General features: G+C 34.9%; 1 protein-coding gene across 1 annotated transcript in view; it reads left to right on the top strand.

Moving 5' to 3' along the window:
• Positions 1-2154: 2154 nt before the first annotated feature.
• LOC114329758 (ionotropic receptor 93a) overlaps positions 2155-18496 on the top strand; it is a 51707-nt gene continuing 35365 nt past the window's right edge. The window contains exons 1-6 of the mRNA XM_028278965.2: positions 2155-2445; positions 2674-2826; positions 2886-2981; positions 10740-10889; positions 13073-13443; positions 14719-14886. Of these exons, the coding sequence (XP_028134766.1) occupies positions 2346-2445; positions 2674-2826; positions 2886-2981; positions 10740-10889; positions 13073-13443; positions 14719-14886 (1038 nt within the window). The 5' untranslated portion in view covers positions 2155-2345. The remainder of the gene's footprint in view (positions 2446-2673; positions 2827-2885; positions 2982-10739; positions 10890-13072; positions 13444-14718; positions 14887-18496) is intronic.

Genomic DNA, 18496 nt, shown 5'->3' with positions numbered 1-18496 from the left:
TAAAGTAACAATTTTACAATAAAACCTATTTTTTTTTATAAATAGTTTTATTATAATACCTATATAATTTATTTTAGATAGTACTATGTGAATACAGCTAGAAGCTAAAAAAACTTACCCTAATATCCTCTATTCCACCAAATCAAAAAGAATACTAATATGTAATCACCATAAGCAGGTTGGTCTATGAAAAACTGAAGAAAATAAGCTTCAGCTTAGGTAATAGTCTCGGAGAATTACACGGTAAATTTAAGTTTTGTAAAAGACTCGAAGAAAAATATAACAACATAGAACATAACCACCAATTATCACAGCGTAGCCGTAGCAGGTTATTTTTTGCGTGTTGCCAGCCGTCGAGTAAGCTTTTTCTCTCAACTTACCTTAAAAATTTTCACTTTTATGAAAAAATTCCCTCCTATTTACAAAATCTGAGAAAATGTGTTCAATTATTTTCAAATATTTTGATTTTTTTAAATATATTACAATTTGGACTGGAGCAAAAATTCCCTTTTGAGTTAACTGTTTCCCTTTTATGTTGAAAATTCTCGCAAAAATGGAAATTTCCCTCCGGGTGGCAACACTTTCGTTAGCGTGGGCGTGACATCAGTCGGCACCGAACGAAAATCAAACCGAAATGAACGTAAGCAGCGGTAAGCTTGCAGCAAAGTTGCTACAAACTTGAATCATCATCTTTGTCATAACAATATTGCAGCAAACTTGTCACAAACTTGCCTCCTCATATTTGACGCAGCAATGTAAAATCAAAGAAGAATCAAACTTGCCACAAGTTTACATGCTATCTGGGCTACCATCTCGTCAGTTGCAATGCGTGGACTAATAGAGTCGAAAATTTCTACTTAGGACAGAGATAAGTAACCTATGCATTCTCTGAAGAACCACTAAAAAGTGGTGAAATCGTCTATAAGAGTGCTGGTTGCGCTCTCTGAACTAAGTAAAAAATTAAGACAGTTTTGGCTTCGCATTGCAACTGAATAAAAATGGTATACATTTTTTTCTTAGAAAAAAAGGTTTATTATTGAAAGAGACTTCTAATAATTTTCTAGACATTGACGACTGTTAGGACTTAAATTCTGATTCGTCGCCCGTAGTTCTAGTCATGAGTGACAAAATTATTAATAAAGAAAGTAACCCTACATTAACAAACAAAATTGACGGATTGGGCAAGTTTTAAGCTGAGCCTTGAAGAGAAAATAAATGTAAGAGTTCCACTACGAAACGCAGAGCAATTAGATAAGCAAGCAGAATTGTCGGTGAACAATATTCAGCAAGCAGTATGGGAAAACACTCATACACTAAAAACTATGTTAAAAGGGAACAGTTATCAAAAGGAAATAAGGACTAGGCTTGTCATGTATTGTGCCTTTCCAAAATTTATGTTTAAGCCAACTTTATTATAGGCGGCATCTAACTCAGTAAGCATAGTTCTAATCTCTTTTAAGTTGTCTGTTATAATAACTATATCATCTACGAATCGTAGGTGGAAGAGCCTTTCGCCGTCGACATTTATTCCTTTGGCGTCCCACTCCAATTGTTTGAAAGCATGTTCAGGTACTGCCGTAAAGAGTTTGGAAGATAACGTCTCTCTGTCTAATTCCTTTTTTGATTTTTATAGATTTGTTATATTTGTGTAGTCGGGCGGTCATAGTTGCATTATTGTAGATGTTCAGTTTGGAGTACCGATAATCTATAGGTACGACTTTCCTCCAACGCTCTTATTATGCTGTTAATTTCTATCGTATCAAATGCTTTGCGAAAATCTACGAAAGCCAGGACCAATGGTCGGTTGTATTCGATAGATTTTTCGATAATCCCTTTTATGCAGTGGAGGTGGTCGTTAGTGCCAAAGTTTTTCCTAAAACCTGCCTGTTCTCTATGGTGGTAAAACATACCAATAGACATACCTTAAATTAACTTATGCCACTTTCATATTAACATAATATTAATTACAAATAGTACTGAGATCAGTTTCATTAGTGAAGTATACATATGTGAGTCATTTGCGTTTTCTTCTGTCTTTTATAAACACTCTGTATTCTTAGCTGCCCCAAATTTCATAGAAATAACTAACCCAGTGCCCAATCCGATTACTTTCATAAAATATCATGTCGTGTCTATGCCACTGCATCATTAAAAATTCACATTGACCTTTCAGTGCCCTTGTTAGGAAATCAGAAAAATCGTACATTACCACAGAAATAAGTAGTGTTCTACATCGACACCTGCAAAGATAAAGAAATTAATATTTAGGATTCAAAGAAAAGGGTCTAATAAGGTTTGGAAAAGAATATGTGTGTCGGAACTTTTCAGAAAAGGTGGCGAACAAGATGGGTGTCGGGATCTATGTATGGTTTTCCTTGTTTGCCTTGGTGAGGTACGGGGTTTGTGAGAGTTTTCCTTCTTTGTTGACTACCAACGCATCCATAGGTGAGTTAGTCTTTAGCATTAAGTAATACCTAAATATTATCATTAAATTACACTTGAAGCTATAATATATTAAAGTTTTTACATTGAAATGTACCTACAATAAGTCAATATCTTTCATCTTTCTTATATTTAAAACAGGGATATTTAATAGATCTTTTATTTGAGATAATATTGCTTTGAAAATATATTGCAGATATTCTTTTATTTAAAAGATTCGTTTATTTTTAGCTATAGTTATTGATCGAGAATTTCTTGCTGAAGAATACGACCAAGCCAAAGCAGAAATAGATGAGTTTTTGGTATACGCTAAAAGAGAAATTCTAAAGCATGGAGGTGTGAACGTCTACTTCTATTCATGGACAGCTATTAATGTTAGAAAAGGTATGTAGACAATATTCAATATTATTTGACACGTCTTTGATAAACTTTTTTTCGTGTAGATTTGACGGCAATATTTAGCATAGCCTCGTGCTATGACACATGGAAGCTGTTTAAAACTACGGAAGGTGAAGATCTAGTACACATGGCTATTTCAGGTAATATTTGCCTATATTAGCACCTTTAACATCCTCGAGAAGTTGAGCACGGGGGTTCAAGAAAAAAATAAAACGACTGAAAGTGTACATGACATAACTCTTATACAGAGTGTCCAGAAACTCTACCAGCAAACGAAGACAGGAGATTCCTCAGATAATTTTAACACAATTTAACCCAATTCATCTAGTCCGAAAATGCTTCTTAAGGAGGTAGAGCTATTTAAAATTGATGTCTGGTAATTAGTTTTTCTTAAATATCTCCAGAAACTTCTATTTAGAAAAACGAAAACTGTTACGTTTATTTATATTCCAGAGATGAATCGATTTCATTAATTGCGAATTTCTAGTACCGGTCATATGCGTCCGTTTTGGGTAGGGCAACAGTTATATTATCGCATAACTTTTTTTGTTTTTAATTTTTAAGCATTTTTGAGTCTGGATTATTAAGAGGAAACAATAGCGATCAACAGGTTCCGAAAACGCGTTCCAAGATTGCGGCTGTAATTTTGAATATTTTTTCGAGATATTTGGCACACGTATTCGTGATATAATAAAGAATGGCGGTACAGAGCCCAATTTGAAAAATATATTAATATGTGGAAATTACTCTGTGATTAAATAAAATATTAAAAAAACGAGCCTGTACCGCCATTAAGAAGAACAAAAAAATACACTTTCTTCAAATAAACTTTTTTATCCGATGCCTAGATTTTGTGTCATTTTGGAACTACTAATGGAATAAAAAAATTTAGTAGTTCCAAAATGACACAAAATCTACGCATCGGATAAAAAAGTTTATTTGAAGAAAGTGTATTTTTTTGTTCTTTTTAATGGCGGTACAGGCTCGTTTTTTTAATATTGTATTTAATTACAGAGTAATTTCCACATATTAATATATTTTTCAAATTGGGCTCTGTGCCGCCATTCTTTATTATATTACGAATACGTGTGCCAAATATCTCGAAAAAATATTCAAAATTACAGCCGCAATCTTGGAACGCGTTTTTGCTACCTGTTGATTGCTACTGTTTACTCTCAAAACGTAAGGTGTTATAAAAATCCACAAGGAAAAAGTTTTCCTGTAGTTGGCTGTATACCATATAATACAAAAAAGAATGTGTGTGTGTACTTTGTACGCACGTAAGAAGTTATACTTCTATTATAATATAATTTCAACGAAATAAATATACCTACTTAACAGTTACAATACAAAAAATTAACAATAATTACCAAAAATTAACCAAAACTTATGCCAAACAATGCCAAATATTAAAAAAAAAAAAAGAAATTTATACATATGAATCATATGGGATTTGAACCCGCAATCTCGCGTTTTTTTGATCTCTGGTCCAATGCTCTACCAACAAGGTCATTAAGCCGCATGCTAGTTACCTTTCAGATATACATAATTATACATCACGGTGACAAGTGAAATATAAAAATAGATGTTTTATTATTTTACGCCCAAGGAAGACAAATCCAAAGACACAAAATTATAATAAAAAACCTTTTAAACCACCTTTTTCAAATTGCGCAAGTTGTGTTATTAATATTAATGTTAATAAATGAAATATTAATATTTTGACGTTTCACAATTTGACAATTCACTTTTAACTGCAGTGCCTTAAAATTTTTAAAGCACTAGTGCCTTAAAGTAGCTTTTTGAACGCTCCTATGGAGTCCTAAAAATTGCATTTTTAACACGTTTGTAGAAAAATATATTTAAAAACACTAATATATTCTTTCCACACCTTTTCTGGACTGATACATACATAAATTAAAACATTTTGAAGTATAACTTCCAAAATATAATATGAAAACTATTTAAAAAGGCAGTATAACTATTAACTAACCTTTGTTGTTTCTCTTCCCACAAATTTTAAAACGCAACAGCCGTACATAACCAAACCGTCAACCGTCCAAACCACAGCTGCGCTACAGCTGCCATATTGGATAATTTTTGACATGTCATTTGAACATTCAATCAGAACAAAGTTATAATGCGCATGCGCCGGGATCGTAGGTTTTAACATATAAAAATGCACCCTCATATCGCGCGTAAAGAAGTATAACTTCAAAAACAATAAAATCCTTTATAAAAAGTATATATTTAAAATCTCTAAAAAGGGCTACATCACAGAACTAGTTTTCGATTGGTTGACTAATCATCATTAGTGCTTACCTAAAATGAATATAACCAGATAAAACAATGCAAAGTTTTTAAAGTTTTGACTACGGTTAAGAAAAGTTGTGGGTTATACTCACGTGATCTAACATGCTAACCACCAAGATATACTAATATTACAAAAATATGTGGGTAAAAACCCTTTAAAAGTAATCCGTCAAGGAAACATCGATTAAAAATGCTAACTGAAGCATAGATGTTTAAAATATTAAAATAGGGCGTATTAAATGGAATATTTTAAACATCTATGCTTAAGTTAGCATTTTTAATCGATGTTTCCGTGACGGATTACCTTTAAAGGTTTTTTACCCACATATTTTTGTAATATTATATCTTAGTGGTTAGCATGTTAGATCACCTACAACTTTTTCTTAACCGTAGTCAAAATTTTAAAACCTTTGCATTGTTTTATCAGGTTATATTCATTTTAGGTAAGCACTGATCATGATTGGTCAACCAATCGCAAACTAGTTCTGTGATGTAGCCTTTTTAGGGATTTTAAATATATACCTTTTATAAAGGAACTTATTGTTTTTTGTAAGGTATTATAATACTAAAAAGTACTCTTATTTTAAGTCGAAAGGATACACCGTTTTCTAGAAAAATAGATTTTAAAATTTTTCTTTTTTTGAATACCAAAAAATAATTAAAAAAAAACTATTTAGAAAAACGAAAACTGGTACTTTTGGGTAGGTCAACGGTTATTTTATTGCATAACTTTTTTGTCTTTAATTTTTAAGAATTTTTGACGCTAGATTATTAAGTTATGAGGTATTCTAGTACTAAAAGTTACTCTTGCTTTAACCCATTAGCGCCCACGGATACCATATGGTATCAAAATCCCTCTCAATATTATTGAGGCTCCACTGGAATTGTTTTAGTCGGAATTCGAATATTTTCAGTTTCAAGGTTAGCAGACATGACAGACTTTCATTCTATCTCATTTGTAAGCCGATTGCTGTATGTTTTATTGGTGTGCAATTTTTTTCCTGAACAGATTTTATTTTCAGTCGAAATTATGGATGTTCGAAGGGCGCAAGTTTATTTTCGCAGTAGTATTGCATATTTTAGTAAAAGTTTGATATAAACGCTAATGTAAATAGATCAAATATTTATTTTGAGCATAAATATTTTGAATAAATTTTAATTTGCTTTTGATATGAAGCCCTAAATTAGCGTGATACCATATGGTATCCGTGGGCGTTTAGGAGAAATTGTTTGCCAAAGCGTCGACACCATTGATGCTTATCCCAGATAGCACAAGTACGTTTTATGGACATCCAATGGACGTACATCTGTGTACATTGGAACGTCCAATGGACGTCCCGCTAAGGTACAATGGACATCCGATGGACGTCCAACGAATGTCCAGAGTTCACAAAATTGGACGTCCATAGAACGTCCGCTACAAACGTACATTGTACGTTGTATTGAAGCTTTCAGTGTACACCTTATGTACATTCAATGTACGTCTTATGGACATTTGTAGGGCACTTTTCAGAAAGAAATCTAGTATCTATAATTTTGTGAATACATAGCAAAAAGCCTTTATAGGAAATAGTTCCTTATAATACTAAACTTATACTTAAAAATATTACACAAAAGACCTTTTTATTTCTCTTTACTATAACTTCATTATAATATATACTTTATTATAGGAACTAGGAACTTCATTAATGCACGACTGCACTTGCACGATAAACAGAAAACACAAATAGGTATATCACAGGATGTATTTTCATAAAAACGAGATTCAGATAATGACGCCCTAGGAAGCATGCACATTAAAAGAGGTTTAATCTGTTCTGTTTCTGTTCCAAACTATTTTTAGAGTCAGTACCGTTGTTGTATATTACAAGCGCGTTTGCCATTCTGTGAATTATCATAAATAAACCATCCTTCAGTATTCCACAACAATTAACAGCGATAATCCCCTAAAAGTCCTGCCTAATACTAACTTTCACGACCGATAGCGCGAAGAGCGACAACGTTGTCAAGAAGATTCTCATTTAGTTTGTATTGGGACTTAATATAATAGTCGCGTTTTGTGTAAAATATCCATGGACCACAAATGGATGTCCAATGTACGTTGAAATCCAACGTCCAATGGACGTCCCGTAATGTACGTACATAGTACGTCCAGTTTTGGTCCATGGACGTTTGGACTTTAAATGTACGTTATATGGACGTACATCGGACGTTGTGTGCTATATGGGATGTTACAAGAACTAAAAGAACCAAATTTACCATTTTTTACATACAAATAACTCGTTTACCGGCCTAAACTTGTTTTTCCTTCCTTCGTAATCTAGGATATGGAGCAGTAGGCACGATACGAGAAAATCGTATATCCCGATCATGTATTTTGACTAGCAAAAATTTGTTAAAAAAAAAGGATCGAGGGGAGTATGAACAACTGATCGAAAAAAATAATAGTATTCTACAAGTTTGTTGGATGGCCAACTCAGTAGTGACAATGTGTTCTACAAATGCTGATGTCCAACCATTACAACAGGTTCGGAGATATTCTCAAAACAAAAAAGAAACATATTGCAAGTCTATAACAATAGATGGGGGAACTGAACTCATGGACCAAGGAGTAGCTTCTTACCGAATTATAGATGGCTTATAGACGTAGCTATACAGAACGCATGGTACTAATACAGAAAAAAAAAATCGTAATGTATCAAATCTAGATTTTAGACGGGAAATCGTACAAGTTTATTTGAACAAGTATGGTACCGCTCCAAAAAGAGCTAGAGGAACTGCTCCTTACAAGAATATTTTTCCAGATGTACGGTTTGATGCTATATGCTATAGATCATTTCATATAAGAGTTTCTTGCCGAAGAAGACAATGTGCAGTTGTAAACCTTTTCGCCGAACAATGTGCAAAAAATGTAACGTGGGATCATGTTTAATTGTTTTGCAGCATTTCATACAAAATGAATAATAGAACATGTTGTAATTTTTATTTTCCAACACGTAATTATAGTTGTGACTGGCTGAATGGCAAAAGCCTGTGCCAAAAAAACACGTTATTATCAGTAGTAAATGCACAAGAGCTCTAAAATTCTATATTAATTTTAGAGATCGAGTGCAATTTGTTGCGATTATTTTATGAATAAAACTGTTCAAAACCAAAATTTTATTGTAATTTATTTATGTAAGTACAAAGTAATACTGTTACACAGTTGATATAAAATATTTTACGGTTGAAAGTCATCACTTTTATAACTTTTAAAACATTTAATTGTCATTAATGTCACTGGAATGTATTTTTTTGTAGCAACGAAGGGCATCTGACGTAATATACTTGACGACGGGATATTATCAAAAATTATCACCTTAATCTGCATTTCTGTAGCTTTCTATTGGTCAGAATCTCCTATGAATGAAATAATCGTTTTAATTTTTGCAATAAAATGAACCTAAACGCCCACTGATACCATATGGTGTCAGCATTTTTTTTAACCCCTGTACATAAATTATACAAAAAAAAAATTATTTTTAGTAAGTTTTAACCAACATCTTTAAGATATAGAAGAATTACCCAAAAATTCAAAAAAAAATTATTTGGGCGTTAATGGGTTAAGTTGGTAAAATACACCGTTTTTTTATCTTTTTTATTTGTTTTTTTTTTCAAATTCAGGAAACGAAAAATTTTCAAATTGATTTTTCTAGAAAATGGTGTGTCCTACCGACTTAAAATAAGAGTACATTTTAGTACTAGAATACCTCACAATTTAATAATTCAGTCTAGTATCAAAAATGCTTAAAAATTAACGACAAAAAATTTATGCGATAAAATAACCGTTGCCCGACCCAAAACGGACGCCTATGACTGGTATACTGAATTCGCTCTATCGAGATTCACTTTGACACTGACGTTAGTAATTTCTTTTTTGGGAAGTTCAGTTGTCAGAAGTGACTGGAAATTACTACACAACCAACGCACCTGCTCATAGCCAATATTATTAATAGTAAACAGACATAAAAATAACATAAACCTTACGCCAATCAATAATTATTTATTTACACCATTTTAATGTATTGATAACAAATGACAAAATTATTTATTGTACAAAATAAAAATATTTTGTAGAAATAAACTCCACAAAATTTTATGAGATTAGTAGACACTCCCACTATTTCTAATAATTCTTCGTTTTTTAATGAAAGATTAAGTTGATTTTAGCAGTTAATAGTGTGAGGTAGGAATTTTTGTGTTGTATGTTTCCTATTCCGAATGTGTCAAAGTGAATCTCGGTAGAGCGAATTCAGTATACTAGAAATTCGCAATAGATGGAATCGATTTATCTCTAGAAGATAAATAAGTGTACCAATTTTCGTTTTTCTAACTTGAAGCGTTCTGGAGGTATTTAAGAAAAACTAATTACAAGACGCCATCTTCAAATAGCTCTAGCTCCCTTAGAAAGCATTTTCGGACTAGGTGAATTTGGTTAAAATTATCTGGGGAATCTCCTGTGTTCGTTTGTCGGTAGAGTTTCTGGACACCCTGTATATTCATAGAAAAATTATTAAAGATGTAAAAAATATAATATATAGAAATAATCTCCTGGAAGAAATTGGGGTAGTACTTTTTTGAACTCTACAATCTAGGATTATTAAAGTTCTGTTTTATATAGGTATCTACGCATTACAGAATTCATGTGCTGTCTTTCTTTTTAAATATATTCACTACTTCATTCGCATCAATTTTTATCCCATAGTGAATGTTCATGAGGACTAAGCCATTCAGTCTGGTTTCACTCGTTATGTTCCACAAGTAGTTTTTGTGTTGTTGTATTCCGCAAGTCTTCTCGGGGGGTTGAAAAAGTCCCTTCTGGGGTAACAGTGGAAACAGGTATGGTAGCCAATATTTTCAACAATGAAAATTTTGGTACTACTTTTGGTAGTGCTACTTTTTGGTAGCACTGATATAAGCATTCCAAAGCTGATTTTTGAGTAGGGTAGGTGAGCATAGCTGATTTCCACACTTCAAGTTCTGCTTGAATAAATGTCTCTTCACTTTCGAGAATCGCAAAAAATTTAGATTCCATTTCTTCGCCGATGGTGTTATCTTTAATAATTTCACCACAAATGTAAATTATTTCTTTTTCGATTTGAGGGCTCGTGTAAAGAGCACTCTTCTGAGAAATGACCAAATTCTCTGAAAAATCTTTATCCACAGATTCGGCTGCGGGTCGCAACGGTGCTAGAAAATTATCATCATTCTGCGGTGGTTGTTCAAATTCGGGTGTAATGTGGATTCTTCCCGAATCAGTCTTTCCTTTTTAAGGTGGTCCTTTTAAAGTGCTTGCCGCAAAAAATGATTCCTACTACGGTAGAGATTACTTTCTCTCGATTTTCTTGTTACTGTCTCTTTCAAAAGAAAATTTATCATTGACTAAAATGGTCTGTTCAACCCTTTAATTTTAGGAACGTTAATATCTTAACTTTTCGGGGTAATGTGTACCCCCAAAACTTCTTGGCTCCATTCGTGATGGTAGTAGTAGTACACTTAAGATGATGTTTCTATGTATGTAAAGTGCTGTTTTGTATTTTTTTTAGAGCCTGACTGCCCACGTCTACCTCCAAATACTGCAATGACTATTCCTTTGATAACGAGCGGTGAAGAACTACCACAGATTATTCTTGATCTACGCGAATCTAATATTTATGTATGGAAAACATTAGTAGTTATATATGATTCTACAGTTAGTAAGTATGAATCGGTTCACAATCTCGCCTCACATAATATATTCAAAAGCAGAGTATTTTGTCATATGAAAATCAATACATCATGATAATTTCCCTGGTCACATGATTTATGTGCACTAAACTTTCAGTTCTTCTTGTGGTAGGGGAGCCCAAGCGGGGATTTTTGCAGTTACTCGAGCGCGTCAGATTATCATATGGGCAGAAACCTAGTACCCTGCAGATGTACCTCTACCATATCATCATCATTCTCTTTGCCTTATCCCTATGCGGGGTCGACAGGTCGACTAATTGCATTTCTCCACATAATTCTATCTTGGGTCATATCAAAGTCAATCCCCTTTACCAACATGTCCTGCCTTATCGTCTCCCCCCAGGTCTTCTTTGGTCTTCCTCTCCTACTCCTTCCAGGAATCTGCACTTCAGCTATTCTTCATATTGGGTGATTAACGTCTCGACGTTGAACATTACCAAACCATCTTAACCTTTGCTCTCTCATTTTGGCATCAATTGGTGCCACATCTAGACTTCCCCTAATATACTCATTTCTAATTTTATCCTTCTTTGTCACTCCACTCATCCATCTAAGCATTCTCATTTCCACCACATGCATTCGTTGTTCCTCTTTCTTCTTCACTGCCCAACATTCAGTTCCGTACATCATAGCCGGTCTTATGGCTGTTTTATAGAATTTTCCCTGCAGCTTCATTGGAATTTTTCTGTCACACAACACACCACTCGCTTCTTTCCACTTCATCCATCCAGCCCTAATTCTACTGCATGCATCTCCATCTATTTCTCCATTACTATGTAATACCGATTCCAGGTGCTTAAAACTATTGCTTTTTGCAATCAGTTCACCATCCAAAGATACCATTTTATTTGTAGTAACTCCATATTTAAATGAACATTCCAAATACTCTGTTTTTGTCCTACTAAGTTTTAAACCTTTTTCCTCCAGAGCTTGCCTCCAGTTTTTGTTCTAAGTCTTCTCCAGCTTGTTCCAGTTTTTTTTCTAAGTCTCTTTCACTATTTCCTACTAACACGACATCATCAGCATACATTAAGCACAATGGAATGTTACCCTGTAGTTTCGCTGTTATCTGGTCCAAAACTAATGAGAATAAAAAAATACGGACTAAGCACAGAGCCTTGGTGCAATCCTACTTTCACATGAAATTTATCAGTCTCTCCCACACCTGTCCTAACACTAGTCGTTACTCCCTCTTACATATCTCTCACAATCTTTACATATTCACCAGGGACTCCTTTCTTATTGAGTGTCCACCACAGAATCTCTCGAGGAACTCTATCATATGCTTTCTCAAGATCAATGAATACCATATGATCGTTTGTTTCTTTACTCCTGTATTTGTCCATCAATTGCCTTATAACGAAAGATGCACCTCTACCATATATTGGCTCTTAACACAGAGGAGTTCGTTAAGGGGGGTCCGAAAAAAATCTATCCTTAAAAATACTCGAAATTCTCAGATTAAGATGAGGTAAGTTAAGTACATGCAAAAGAGTGTATATTTCAAAAATCTGACGATTTGAGCGAGGCGTAAGGAAATGGGCGAGTCAAAAAGTTTCACAAAAAAAAAACGAATATTTCGCAAAATGAACGTCAGATCAAAAAACTAAAAAATACGTCTTCAATATTTTTCAAAAATCTATCGAATGGTACTAAACATGACCCACCATGGAGAGGGGTGGGGGGTAAATTTAAAATTTTAAATACAAACCCCGCGATATTTCGCAAAATGAACATCAGATCGAAAAACTGCAAAATACACTTTCAAAATGTTTTTGAAAAATCTATCGAATGGTACCAAACACGGACCCCCACGGACGTAGGGTGGGGGTTACTTTAAAATCTTAAATGAGAACCCCAAGTTTTTATTGCAGATTTGGATTATTTACGTTAAAATAAGCAACTTTTATTCGAGACATTTTTTCGAATGATGTATAGATAGCGCTATATTCGGGAAAAACCATTGTTGGAAATGGAAAATTAAATTAAAAAATGAAAAGTCCCCACTAAAATGGAAAATTTTATTTAACTTCTTTTTGTTTTAGAACCTAATAATCACAACCCAATAGGTACCAATAACGCTCGAGTGACTGCAAATTTAGCATAATTTGCTCCCCTACCATTGATAATTTCACGTAATCATACTTTTTAGATAGAGATATGATCACACGCGTCATAAAATCTATCACTCAAAGCAGAAACAGTAATGCCAAAGCCACTGGTATATCCCTGATGAAACTGGATGTGAGCATGTCTAGGAGTGATCTACGAGAAGTTATGTCGACCATCAATCCAAAAGTTCTCGGTAACAATTATTTAGTGATCGCCAGCTACTACTTGGTCGGTATTGTTATGGAGCATGCAAAGTCTTTGAATCTGGCCAGTACTACCAATCAGTGGATGTATATTATCTCAAATACTAACAGAAATTTCCAAGACATTCAGATGTTCGAGAGTCTACTGAAAGAAGGAGATAATATAGCTTACCTGTATAATGCTAGTTTTACTACCAATAAATGTGTGGTAAGTTTATCTTTCTAACGACGGTTTTCCACTAAAAGGACATAACGAAAACAAAACACAAACTCGTGTCAAATAAAACAAAACTGCATCTCTTCGTGTTTTCTTCATTTCGTCGTACCAATTCCTCTTTTTTCCTCGATCTTTCCGTTGAGGATTAATTATTGCAGTATCCACTATCTACTACCTCTCATTAGATGCCCCAGATATTCAACTTTTCTCTTTTTTATCATCTTAGTTAAGTCTCTTTCGCCTACTTGACCTATTGACCACTTGACCTATTCTGTTTAAGACGTCTGTGTTTTAAATGCATCATTCTACGATATGACCACATCTCGAAGGCTTCTAATTTGTTTATCATATATCATATAAACCTTCATGATCCAAGTTTCACATCCTTATGTCCATATAGTAATACAGGATACACATAATATGTTAGGAACTTAATTGTTATAAGTTCAACCGATAATTGCACAGTATAGATCTAAGTTTCATAAAAATGCTCCTCTTGCAATATCTATACAAGTTTTAATTTCTTCATCAGAATTTAGTGTCTCGTTTATCCAACGTACTAGGTAGGGGTATTTAAAATGGTTAAGTTTTGCAATCAGTTCATTGTTGAAAATTAGTTGCATTTGCATGATGTCCCTGTAAGTTGTATCCGTATGGAAAACTTTTTTATTATTCATTTTCCGAAAAAAAGTTAATCTTTATAAAAAGTTCTGCATGGTCCAAAACCCAAGATTCAACCATCATATATCAAATTTTATGAATGTTATACGAGGTATGTCAAAAAGTTTGAATTTCACTCAGGAGTAAAGTTGCTTTATTTTTCACAATATTGAAAATTGCTATTATGAAAAGTTGTTTGGAATTAAAAAATATATTCTAATATGCAATTAAATCCTTCTAATTGAAAAAAATATTTTGAGAAATAATAGATAACTAACATTATTTTCCTTTATTTCAATTCTGATAACTCTTTTATTATCAATTTTACAAAAAAAAGTGATTCTTAATAAAAAGTTCTGGATGGTCTAAAAGCTAAAATACAACCATCTTATATCAAATTTTATCAATTTTATACGAGGTATGTCAAAAAAGATAAATTTAGATCAAAATTTCCAAAAATTCGAAAAAGCAGTGAACTACTGAAGGAATAGGTACCTTAATAGATGTCTTCCAGGAACATATGAATTTTTGGTACCTACTCAAAAGGATAGCAACTATAAAAATAGAATTAGAAAAATGTACCATTAGAATATTGTTTTATTTTAGGGAGGTAGAAAATGTCATATGGAGGAACTGTTTAAATCTTTTACTAGAGCCTTAGATCTGGCAATTCAAGAAGAGTTTGACACTGCGAGTCAAGTCTCTGAAGAGGAGTGGGAGGCCATCAGACCCGTCAAAAGCGAACGACGAGATTTTCTTTTAAAGAATATGAAGGTAAGAATATACATAATAGATGCTACGATGTTAGCGCACGGGATTTAGATTGATTGTTTCCTTCGTGGACTGTAGTCTTAGGTCTGTTAATGTATTTTCATGCACTAACATACCAATTGAATATGAATAGATAAATTGATATAAAACTGATATACAACTGATATAAAAAATGGGTACTTACTTACTTTCCGTGTACGGAACACCAACAACTTTAAATTCTGTATGTCCAATGGTTGGCCACATAGATGGCCCTGTCATTTGCTATAATTAAGTCTTCTTCTGTGCAGGTCTCTCTCTCATCTATGTGCATGATAGTAGATGCCGGCTGGTCTGAACCGCGCCACAGTCGCAGGCATCGTCCTCCTGGTATCCCCATTTTTTCAGGTTACTAGAACAACTTGAAACGCCGGTTCTTAGTCTGTTTAGCGCTTTCCAAGTCGGATACGGTAAATTGTGTCCAGCAGCCATTTCCTCTGAGGGAGGAAAATGTGTTGCGGTAGCTGACGCTTGCCATAGGTGTATTCGGCGCATCTCTGGCGCTTCGGGGATGGATATTGATGTTTTCAGGAAGCTTTTCCGAGATCTTAATCTACTTGGCCGAGTTTGGTGGTCATATAAGGGGTGTCTTCGGTCCGTCTCCTGCTTTTTTCGTTCTACCTCTGACGTGACCTTCCTTCTGATAGGTGGTGAAGCAATCCCAGCTATGGGGTATACCTCTTCGATAGGTGTCGGTTTCAGGCAACCCGATATTATACGAACCGTTTCATTTAGAGCCACGTCGACGTTCTTTGCGTGAGCAGAGTTTGCCCATACTGTTGCTCCAAACTCCGCGGCTGATAAACATAATGCTAAGGCAGAAGTGCGGAGAGTGTGTGGTTGTGCTACCCATTTTGTATTAGTTAGCTTGCGGATGATATTATTTCTGGCACTTACTTTCTTCTGACATGTTGACAGTGGTATCGGTAAGACAGAGTTCTAGCCAGAAGGACGCCAAGGTATTTTGGCGTCTCGTTTCGGGCATGCTTGTTTCTAAGGTGGAAAGCACATACTTGGGTTTTTGTGGGATTGGGTACTCACGTTTTTTGTTGTGTTCTTCGAATCTGAGGCCCCAGCAAGCTTTGCACACTTAAATGCATTAACTCAGCAACTTTTACGCTATTTTATATCACGCCGATGATTGAATTTTTGAAAAGTTTTTTACACGCGGACGGTGCGATGTTAGTTCTTCGCCATTGTTCGAATGTCATTTCGATGTCTCCGAAAAGTGTTTGCCGCCTTCGATCTAATGCCTTACACTCATGCAATATATGGTTGACTGTTTCAGGTTCTCTGTTACAGAGTCTGCAACTCAAGTCTCCATGAAACAGCCCCATTGTATGCCGGTGACCCTTAACTGGTGCATGCCCAGTGAGGAAACCTGTTATGACTCTGAGCTGATTCCTGCTTGTTTTCAGCAGTAATTCAGCCCTACTAGCACATGTCCGTCCAATATACACTTGCCATGTGTTTTTGACCGGGTATACCCTCCCAGTGTGAGTTGTGTTGGCTTCGGATCCAGACTTTTTTACGTTCGCAGACGGTGTTTTTTGGCACTCCCACGGCCGACTCTGGACCCAGGTATTTTGTAGCTGATGCTCTCCTGGCAAGTGCATCAGCTCTTTCGTTGCCGTATATGACCCGATGGCCTGGAACCCATACCAGTATAACACTGTTATGTTGCGCCAGTCTGTCAAGTTCTTGTCGACATTCCCACACTAGCCTAGAGTTCACCTTAGAGCTTATAAGAGCCCCAATGGCTGCTTGGCTATCTGTGCATATGTTAACCCGCTGCAGTGCACACTAAAGGATTACAAAAATTTCTGCCTGAAATACGGAAGTATATTCTCCAAGTAAAATAGAAATGTTGAAATTTCCACCACTACAGAATATTCCTGCGCCCGAACCTTCTGCAGTTTTAGACCCGTCCGTATACCAGGTGTAGCCCTGCAGTCTGGATCGAGAGTCTAAATATAGTCCGTCTAGAAAGTACCCGGAATTTTATATTTTTCCTAATTTTAATAGATTTCCTTTTTGTAACATTTTAAGACAAAAGTAATGCATCAAGTAGGTTGTGCCGATAGTAGGTTATGGACAAAATCGCATGACAACACCATCTGTCAAATATTGTTTGTAAACAGACTAAGGGCCGGTTGTTCGAACGCTAATCAACGTTGATCACTATCAAATATTTAATTACTGTCACAACTGTCAATGTCAACTTTGGTTGGGTTGCTGAAAACATAGTTAATTATAATTATGAGATTAGTTAGTCAATTAACATAACAATTATTAACATAATTGATTAACTAATTTCATAATTGTCATCAATAATTATGTTTTCGGCAACCCAACCAAATTGACATTGACAGTTGTGACAGTAATTAAGTATTTGATAGTGATCAATGTTGATTAGCGTTCGAACAACCGGCCCTTAAGATTTGTGAAATCATGTCGCAAGTAGAAAAAAGAAAAGTGGTGGAATATTTGTACAGAAAGGGTGTCCGAAACGTTAAAAAATTAGTGCAATTGACTGAACTCGGAAAAAGTGTAGTGTATGAGACAATAAAGAGGATAAAAAATGGCATAGATATGAGACATAGACCAGTTTCGGGTAGACCGCGTAAGATTCGCGGAAACAATTTAAATGCTTTAGTGGCTTTAGGACGACAAAATCCGCGCCTAAGGTTTCGAAAATTAGCGAACAGATTTGGAAATCAACGAAGAATAAAAACGTGCCCAGAAACTGTCCGCATGTCACTGAAAAAGCAAGGCTACATATCAAGGAATCCAAAAAAATCCCTACAATGACACCTCTGCAAAGGCAACGAAGAATAGATTTTTGTCAACGTTTTCGAGAAGATAATTTTAATAATGTCTTTATATCTGATGAAAGTTGTTTCCAGCTTGGTGCAAATCATCTAAAAGTCCTATCAAGAGAAAATGTTACCGTCCAAATTTCCAAATTTCCCACTAAAATAATGGTTTGGGGAGCAATATCTCAGCGTGGTGCTACACCTCTCTGTATAGTTAATGATACTGTTGATAGTGCGAGATATTGTGACATTCTAATTGGTTTTCTTCTTAAAACGGCTCATGTTTTATATCCAGAGGGGTGGCGTTTTCAGCAAGATAATGCAAGATGCCATACTTCTGCTTATACTCAAGCTTGGATGCAAGAACACGAATTGGCAACAATTCCGTGGCCAGCAGCATCTCCAGATCTTAGCCCCATTGAAAACATATGGGGACTGATGAAGGTTGCAGTGGAACGAGCAGCGCCACGAGATAAAGAAGGTTTGATTCGGTCAGTTTTACAGGCCTGGAACACCATTACCGAAAATTGTGGCCTTGACCTAGTTTCGGGTGTACCTGGACGTTTAGTTAAGTGCTTAGATTCAAATGGAGGTTGTATAAGGGCCGGTTGTTCGAACGCTAATCAACAATGAGTATTATCAAATATTTAATTACTGTCACCAACTGTCAATGTCAACTTTGTTTGGGTTGCTGAAAACATAATTGATTACAATTATGAGACTAGTTAATCAATTAACATACCAATTATTAACATAAT

This window comes from Diabrotica virgifera, chromosome 1, assembly GCF_917563875.1.
Source record: "Diabrotica virgifera virgifera chromosome 1, PGI_DIABVI_V3a".
Lineage (NCBI taxonomy): Eukaryota > Metazoa > Arthropoda > Insecta > Coleoptera > Chrysomelidae > Diabrotica > Diabrotica virgifera.
This window is presented reverse-complemented; position numbering and strand designations above follow the sequence as displayed.